General features: G+C 38.1%; 1 protein-coding gene across 1 annotated transcript in view; it reads right to left on the minus strand.

Moving 5' to 3' along the window:
* Positions 1-615: 615 nt before the first annotated feature.
* Positions 616-9861, minus strand: part of LOC105806698 (sec1 family domain-containing protein 2-like) — an 85638-nt gene continuing 76392 nt past the window's right edge. Inside the window, exons 3-4 of the mRNA XM_012639906.1 lie at positions 9040-9289; positions 616-707 (exon numbers count right to left, since the gene is read on the minus strand). Of these exons, the coding sequence (XP_012495360.1) occupies positions 616-707; positions 9040-9289 (342 nt within the window). The remainder of the gene's footprint in view (positions 708-9039; positions 9290-9861) is intronic.

Raw genomic sequence — 9861 nt, forward strand, 5'->3', positions numbered from 1 at the left:
TTATATATAATTACATGGCCACACACGACAGGCACAATTACCACTCCTTGAAATGCTGAAGGGCAATCACATGGTGAAAGTGGCTTTAGTTCTCGGAATTATTTTAGTTGATAGTTGCTCCGATGCTGTTTTCTAAGACACTAGAGAAAATTCCAGACGATTGTTTTTAGACATACAGACACTCATTCTTGAAGCGATTATTCGGGTGTCGGTGACATTTTCATCCATTTACAGGTAAAATATCAAACTCAAGAGAGGGAAGACAAGATACTTATATTTTTTAAATATAAAAATATAAACCTGGTTTATTAACAAATGGTAGGGTGGCCATGTCTAGTTTCTCCACGTCCGTGTCCCTTCCCTTGTGGAAGCACTCCAGCTCTGATCAAGCGGCAATGGTGGGACCGTGGATCACAGTACTAAACCCGCGGCCCATTTCTCCAGATTCCCGTCCCCACTGCTCCCCCTGCACTCACTCACACAGTTACGGCCACATGGCTCTGCCTGGCCAAAGGGCACCCGTCCCTCTGGCAACAGTGACTGAAGGTCAGTCAACTTCCTTTCCTGGGATTGATCTACAATCTCTGGAAGAAAAGAGCTCTCTTTTTTCATGGGTTACTCTTCTGGAATGACATAAACCAGGAGTGTCTGGGAAGGATGAGGGGTCACACAGAGGCAGCGGTGATAGGAAACAATGAGGACACTACCTAAAAGGAAAAAAAGCGTGGAGGATGCAGAGAATCCCAATCATGCTGTTGGAGCTCCTGCCTCGACTCTCCTAAATACAGCTCTATCTCTGGACTTCCTGTAGAAGCAAATATGAAAGGCAAACACCAACCGAAAAACATATTAGCAAAAGAGATAACTAAGTGTTAATAACCTTAATAATTCAAGTGCTCTGATTTTAAATGATTAAGCAAAAAGTGAATGACTCAGTAGGAAAAAAAGGAAAAGGTCATGAGCAGTAATCAATACAATGAAATTTATATGTGGCCTCTATATTCTTTATGTTTCCAAATTCTCTACAATGAGAATGTACGACTATAATAATTGAGAAAAAAGCTTAAGGTGAAGGCATTAAAATATAAAATTCATTTTAAGAACGCTGTCCTAGTATCAGTATGCACGATGAAAGGGTGGGTAGGCATGGAGTCAGGATATCAGAGAGAAGGCCAGAGGGTCAGTGCATGTCTGGGGATAAAGAAGCATCTTTGGGCAGACACGAGCAGCATCCCAAAGGCAGTAAAAATGGGCTGCCGGGTGTGGCCGACTACCATAGGGGGTGAAGGAGAGTCAACGTCTCCATTGCTTCCCTCCAAAGATGGCGGTGTATCCATGAAAAAGACAGAATAGCACTGAGGAGGAGCTGATTTGGAAGTAGGAGAGTGAGTACACTGATTCAGATAAAAATAAAAAGCACATGAAGCTAGAGCCATAGAATAGAGAAGGAAGAGAAAGAACTAGATTTGCCTAATACAAGATCCTTGTTTTATGATGAGGATATTGAGTGTGCAGCAAGCTCAGCGACGTTCAGGTCACACACCTATGGGCATATTTAGGAGTAAAAATTAGGCCTTCTCCCCACCGTTCTCTTTTCAGTCACACGACACCATCTCTGCTACCGGAGCCATAGCCTGCATTCAGGAAAACTACCCCTGTATTCCATTCTGGTTCAACCTTTCCATGATTGAGAAACTTATCTCACATCTAACATATAGTTAATTAGAACCAGTAGTAACTAATCTCTTAAATAATTAATCGTATAGTCACGTAAACAATTATTACTGTTGGCCTTGTGTGCAGACACAAAAATTAGTGACGTGGACAGTGTGTCTCGTGCATTTGTGCACATACAAATATCAGCGCAAGAAGATCCCCTCTGGTGTCTCAGTTAAGAGTAATCATTTTTATGATGCGGCATGGAAAAATTAAGTACTTGAAAAAGTAATTTGTAATGATCCCTTAATATGTTACTAAAATTATTTAACTAGCTACCTCAACAGGCAGCTCTAAATATCTTTCTAAACAGCTTGTGATACATTTTAAGAATTATTAAACATTTGAAACTTCACTTGACATAGCTGTTTAGTAATATATGCTGTGGTTAACTATTTTAGTATGTTGGATAATAAAACTAAATGTAACAGTTCCAACATTTCTCATGGGAGTGATTTAGGGCAGACATATGTTCTTCATCAGAGTTGCTAGCAGAAATCTCAGAAACCAAGAGGAAAAATAGACTCTGTTATACCAAACAGTGTTGCAAACCATAATGGAAAACAACAATCTTTAAAGCTGTTTTTTTGGTATTGTCTTGTTTTGTTTTGGCAGCCCTGAAACAAGAAATCTGAAACTCTAGAAATGAAGGTGTATTCCTTAATATAACAGTCTCATACTGGGATACCATAATAAATGAGAATCGATAAATTAGGACCAACCAATGAGGCAAAATCCTTTCTGAAACGAACTTTTGCCCTACATCCTGAAGTCTTCCTTTGGCTGAGTGGCTGGATTCTATAGCCAGGGTTTTGTCCACCATCGCCTACTGTAATCAGCTAAAGTTTTCATTCAAGTGTGGGTAACATGAAGACCGGTGATGGACTTTTAGGATCATTCTTCCAGTTACCATAGCAACATCCTTGTCATCACCAAGGCAGGAGGCATGCTCAAGGTTTAAGGAACAGTTTCTCAAGGGAAAGATATTGAAACCTTGCAAACTGTGTTTCAGTTGGAATAGTATCATTGGGAGTAGAAATATGCAGGAAATATATATTCTGAAATTTGATGAATTACTGAGGGAAAACTGTGAGATGAGGGAAGAAGGCAGAGGTGATAGTAAAGGAAGCATAAGAGGAGAATTTCATATTAGCTCCTCATCTTTTACAATTCTCTGTTTGGAAATCCTTGATATTAATATTTTACTAAGAAGACTGACTTGCTGCAAGGCTGGGGAAAAGTAATTGGCCAAGTGTGAAAAATACTTTGAAAGACATACCTTCTCTAACATAATAAACAAAATGTCAATGCCTTGTGCTAATGGAGATGGAAGCTTTTATAACTAAGTGGCAGCCATTAATATTTTATAAACATATACTATGTTTACCTGAACACTTCGAAAGAGGAAGACTATTATAAACAAATCACTGCAAATCAGTTTTTTCTGTTGCTTTTAGAGTGTGGCCTTGTTTTACTATGGATAAGAGCACATGTATGCTTTCCATTAAAAAGTAGGTCTGAAAGTACCATGAGCTGCCTTCTGCAACCCAATCTAAAACAAATCCTCAGCTCCTTCCTCATTCACAGTTGATGAAGATACCATCCTCTTTTAGATTTCTACTGGGGAATACAAGAGAAGCCCAGATGAGTGTTTTCCATTCATCCATCCATGGACATTTAGGTTGCTTCCACATCTTGGCTATTATGAATAGAGCCGCAGTGAACACCAGAGTGCTAATATCTTTTGGAAACAACGGAATATTATTCTACCTTAAAAAAGAAGAAAATTCTACAATATGTGACAATATGGATGAACCCTGAGCACTTACATTGCGTGGAATAAGCCAGTCACACGAAACACACACTGCATGATTCCATTGACACGAGGTATCTGAAGCAGGCGAATTCCCAGAATCGGAGAGCGCAGTGGTGGTTGCCCAGGGTGGGGAGAAGGGAAACGCAGTGTTGCTTGCTAATCCATAGGCATAAAGGTTCAGTTATGCAACAGAGTAAGTTCTAGAGCTCTGCTGTACAACACTGCTCCTATGGTTAACAATACCGTATTGCACACGCAAACATTTGTTAAGACGGTAGACCTCATGTTAAGTGTTCTTACCACAATAAAATAAAATTTTAAAAAAAGAACAGTACTTTCTAAACCAGACCTGTCTTTCCTCAGGTCTGTTCCTGTTACATGTGGCTAATCTTAAACAGGCAATGGACGGGTGAGAAGAAATAGAGAAGAAAAAACCTAGGACACAAAAATACTTTAAAATAAAAACTTTTTAAAAGTTGAAGAAAATTTTAATAAGCATGGTCCACTATAAAGATAATTTATACATTTTATGCAAATCAATGTGAAGTTTTTGATTATTCCAGTTAGAGTAACAGGAATCTCTGTGCCATTATTTTATGCCAAAGTTTCGGGAATTATAACACATAGCAAAGGAAGCACAGCTCTAGTTAGAAAAACACTACCTTCACAGAACTTGAAGAGCACTTATATACCTTTGCACAAAACTTACTCCCCACATTCCCATAATTTAAAGTCTTAGAACTCAGGTGGTACAATTCCTACCACTGCATAAGTCCCAACATCAGTTCCCATGCTAGAAAGCTCTTCTCATGGGGTGAGTCAGACCTTCCATCTAGCTTTAGTTTCCAGAGATATCTTCTTTATGTTAAATACAAAACTGCCTCTCAGCATTTTCTGTCCAATAGACAGAGTTCTGTGAGAGGTCTACTTCCACTTAGATGGCAGCTTTACAGAATCTATTTGAAAGAAAAACCTGTGCTACCTAACTACTAACCTTATGCCAGATTAAAATCTAAACAAATGCAATTTTTCTTCTTTTAGTTAGAAGAAGTCAAAAAAGGAGATGATTAAGGAATTCTATTTGGTCAGACCCAGTACAGGAACTGAAAGTCTCCATTGATACATATCACTTAATACCAAGTCATCACAACATTCATTTTTACACATTTTGGATACTTCACTAATACTTGGTATAATATTTATTATGTTGTTTTACCTTGTTTTCTGTGTTAGTCTTGTCTCTAAATGTCTAAGTTCTTTGAGGAGAGACATGGCCGGAGGATGATGATGATGATAACAATGACAAAATAACAATAACGATAACGATGATGATGTAGATAACATACACTGACGACACATTATGCCCCAGGATCCTTGCCAAGCACTTTGACTATTTTAGCTCATGAGTTTGGTGCTATCACCATTTTATACATGAGGAACCTGAGAATCAGTGAGGTTAAATGACCTACTCAAGAGCACACAACTACTAAGAGTCAGAGGCAGAACCAGAACCCAGATCCACCTGACTCCAACTGCTGTGCTCAGAGCCTCTGCACACTACTACCATGGTTGCCAGGTTTTGATGCTTACAGAGCTTAGACTTACATAGACGTGTTCAGTAAATATTGGTAAGCTGAAAATGTTTGTGCTGTAAGTCCACTGATACCAACACACAACAGATCATTATTTCAGTATACACTATAAAAAAATTTCAATTTTATAACTGTAAAATTAAAACACTCTGAGCATCATTCCACCTTCAAGTATATTATCTTGCCTTAGAATTTCCTCTGTCAGGGAATTCTATAATGATGACTGTAGAAAATTACAAGTTTCTTACCTAATATCCATTCTCACTTCCTTTCTTCTAAGAGAATCCTCACTTTGTTCATGACAAATACAAGCCCAGTTAAAAATACACACTCATCAGATTCTCTTGCAGCCAGAGGTGAAACCTAGTTTTAGCCAAGGGTGCAAGTCTTCTGGGTGGGGCTTTCAAGAAAGCTATTGTTTTCCTGATAAAAAAGAGCAGGCTCAGCTAGTGTATGCCTTTCCCCTTCACCCTTCCTCCCTTCCTGCATAAACATGAGCAAATGCCTGGAGAAGTGCCCATTATGAAGATGACAAAACCACACCTTCAGGAATTGAGGAAGGAAGTCAGAAAGAGCATAGACTCTGCCTGTCTCTGAACTTCTTGCTGAGAAAAATAAATCCCTATTTGTTATGATAATTTGGTAAATTTTTCATTACATATATCTGGGTATCGTAACGTATTCAATGATACAGTTATTGATCATTCCAAATTATCAACAGGAGGTGAAATAAGAGCTTAATAGATGTAAATTACAGTTCCTATGGTATCATCATGCCTTAGCGCTCTGGTTTGCTCCTAACAGGCTACAGGTGTGCCAAGCTGCTGCTTCGCCTCAGTCCACGGGTGAACTGAGTAAGGCCTAGAGTGGCCAGAGCCCCCAGGGCTGGTTACCTCTGACCACAGCAGTCTCCCACTGGGAATTATCTCAGTATGCTATGCGAACATTCTCCTCGGCTACGTGCACCACAATGTGAAAAAGCTTGGGAAGCACCACCCTATATGACAGCTGCTAGATGTTATTAAAATAATAATGGTGATGGGGGAAGAAATTACCTATTTACAACACAATATGAACCAAAAATTCGTTAACACACATAACACCGTTTTATTCTCAGCAAAATCATAAGGAGTCAATAGGCAGTTTTGTTTAATAACAAGGTTCAAGGATGGTTGATTTGCCCACCAACACACTCTGCTAGGAAATGGCAAAGCAAGGACTTTTAAATCAAGGATTTCTACATCCAAACACTATGCTTTTGCGGATACACCTCCCCACATGATGGCATTGCAAGTTTATACAGCTCTTTTAAAATAGCATTTTGATTTCATTCTCTGAAGAAAAGTCAAACAGTTTTCCTTTGTTTTCTCTTGTGACTGCCATGCAAACCCTAACGTATATGGAAACTGATACCCTCTTTGAACTTAGCAGGACTGAGAAAGCATAACGCTAATCAACATATTCAGGCTGGACCAATTTTCTTTTTCCAGCTTCCTACCCCCAACATTCAGAGAGCCAACTCTTTTGTTATTTTATGTGAGTAGAAAAGCGTTTTTGCCCACCACTCTAGAAATCTCCCCAAAAGTACCTATTGAAGAGAGCAGATTAAAAAGAAAATGGTATGTTGCCATTGAGCATGCTTAAGGTTTTGTTTTGTTTGGCTTTGTTTTACCAATCACAGTTTCTTATTATCCTTTCCATACAAGGGAAGAATATAGGGAAATGAAAGAAATTGTCAAGAGCAGACTGCATATTTAACAGATAAAAAGGAATATGAATTTTAAGCACATGACAATCATTGTCAAGAGATATTATTGAAATAAAGTGCAACACTGCAGGCGTATTCACTGTTAAAGCCAGGCTAACTTAGTTCCAGCATACGCTGAGCAAATTTGGAAGGCAATTCAATTCTTCCAATGCATACTGGAATATCCCTTTGTATTCTAGAAGACCGAGGCACCTCTGCCCCAATACTATGCTGTTACTTTTTATCCTGAGATATAAGGTAAATATTCTTCTCAGCAGCTAACTATAAACATAAACCCTTCTTTTCAGGACATGTGACTTCTCAACATACTTCGTAAGGGGTATGTCTATAGTGGCCAAGTAAAAGTCTTTCTTCAGAAATAAAGACCTTTTGGTGTCCCCAAAAGTTGATACATGTGTGTGTGTGTGTGTGTGTGTGTGTGTGTGTGTGTGTGCGTGCATGCTTATGTTCTAGTGGTAAGTTTACTTATGTCAAATTTAAGCAACGCATCTCCTCTACCCTGTTTAACCTGTATATCCAAAGTTAATCTAGGCAGGAATGTATACTTGGTATTATAAATTAAGATGTCTCTAAAATTTTAAAATGCATCAAAATTTCCACAAATTCTTATTTTTAATCTTCAACTATTGAGCTTACAAATTTTCCTAATATAAACAAACATGAATGCACGGAAGTATTTTAAAAGCAAGAAAATGCAATATCCTGAGCAGAGAGAAACCAGTAAAAAATGAAACGCTGTGTCAGTGAACACCTAGAGTGAATATTAAATGGAAACTCTTACAGCATGACTTCAATTCCAAAAATAGCATAGCAACATACAATTGTTACAAAAGAGCTATCCAAATCACCTCAGTCAAAACACCATTCTCGTTAACTGTGGAATTATGTATCTCAAGAATGATTTCTACTTAAATTCTCCTACCATTCAAATTTACTGTATTAACCATTTTAAACCTTTCTAAGTCAATATATATTTGCAGCCAAACACGCACGTAATCACATACAGTGCTGTACTTCATGAAATGGGAACAAATTCTATGAGTTTTTCTTGAGTAGGTTTTAAGTTGGCAAACAGGTTCTACACTAAGCAAGGAACTGTTTCATTTCTGTGGAAACTTCACTCAGTTTCCTTCTTTTCAGGGTTCATTTTACGTAACAATAGCAAAGGTCAGTGGCGTACAAGGTCAGCGGCGTGCACACATGAAGTGCACGTGCTTGGGACACTGACGTTCACAGCTACACAGTCTGCCCCTGAGAAATCCACATTCTGCCCCAGTGAGGCCCAACAGTTGAGCCTTCCTGAATCTCCAGAGAGGTCTACACAGATCACGGATGCATCTGAACACACACACACACACACACCAATGACTGGAAATGTGGTATGTTTCTAAAGCACTCATGTTTTACACCTAAGTTTTAATAATTTCTCACTCTCATGTAGACACAGGCTCAATTCATAGTAATGGAAATCAGCTTGACATAAAATACAAATAATATTGAATTTGATATAAAATAGCACAAATAGATGCCTCCATGAGTTATACTGCAGTTCTTATTGGAAGTGAAAATAGTTAGATTTTATGAAATTTAATTATATATTTTCTCCAAATTAGCAGACTCTACTTTACCGGGATGTTTGGGTATTATTTTGGATAGTACCAATTAATTCAAATTCAAAATGAAATACGAGAAGTGAAAATATGAGACCACTCCTGAAAAATGGCGATTTCCAATCCTATAACATTGTATAACATATTAAAGAAACAGTTTTTTAAGTTTGAAAAGACAATCTCAACGAGAATATATCAATAGAAACCCTTTGAAGAGGAAGCCTTACATTTTATTTTGCCTTACAGATAACATTCTGCTCTGTGAGTATTTTGCTATTTTAACAAGGTCTTGGCTCTAAAGAATATGAATTCTGACACGCAGTTAGAAAGAAGGCCATCTCAGTACCATGCCTGGAAAAGAAACGTACTGCACTGAAACCCTCTGGTCCTATCGGCTGGCTAGCACTCAACAGGCCTCGTGAAATTCCAAACAACTCCAACGGAGATGGTTACATCCTCTTCCCGAAATGGCCTTTATTTCTAAGCCTGTTTTCTCTATCAGGCTGTTTGTGTCCTATATCTTTGTTAAACACTCACCTGTGAGTTTTTGCAGCAAAGGTGACAACTCAGACTCCTCACAAAAGACCTGAGCCAATGCTTTCTGCACTTTTTCTTCAGCGTCACCCAGGTCTTTGTCCGCTGTGAACTCTCCAGCGACAGAATAAATATATATGAGGAGGATGAGCAGCTCCTCAGGGCTGTAGTCGTCATTAGTCCTCTGATTTGAGGGCTTAATCATGGGCAACAGCTGATTTAATACAACAGACATCGCCGACTCCCCAATGCTCTGAAATAAAAAATGATAATATGAAAATAAGTCAATCTTATACAAAGACAGAATGTATGCACCACATTAGCCCACAGATAGCTTGCAAACAAGTCTGTGATGTTCACTGACCACACTGCTTTTTACTTGTGTGTTTCTTGTCCTGGAGAGAATATGGCAAAAAGTTTGGCACTGGAGTTTTTCTTTAGAAAGACCTCATTTATAAAATGGCTAGACGAGTTGCAGACCCTATGATATCACCTTAATAGTGCTTAAACAGGAGTCCACTAATTTTAAAAATGAAAATGTAAATACTTCATACACATGAAATTTTAAATAAAAATAGTATATTTGTAAAATAATATGATTTAAAAAACAAACATGGCAGTGTCTATATATCCAAATGAATGCTGATACTCCTTCAAAGGAATCACCACAGATTTTGCAGCATATTCTTTTTAATAGTCTCTCTATTGGCAAATATTAGAATATTTATATCAACAAAAAGTCATTTTCTGCTAACTCTGGTGAACAGAATAAGGGATCAAACTGGGTAAAGTCACTTAGGGTTCAAGATTTCTTTGGGTGAATCT

Source organism: Propithecus coquereli, unplaced genomic scaffold (genome assembly GCF_000956105.1).
Source record: "Propithecus coquereli isolate 6110/MARCELLA unplaced genomic scaffold, Pcoq_1.0 Scaffold143, whole genome shotgun sequence".
Taxonomy (NCBI): Eukaryota; Metazoa; Chordata; class Mammalia; order Primates; family Indriidae; genus Propithecus; species Propithecus coquereli.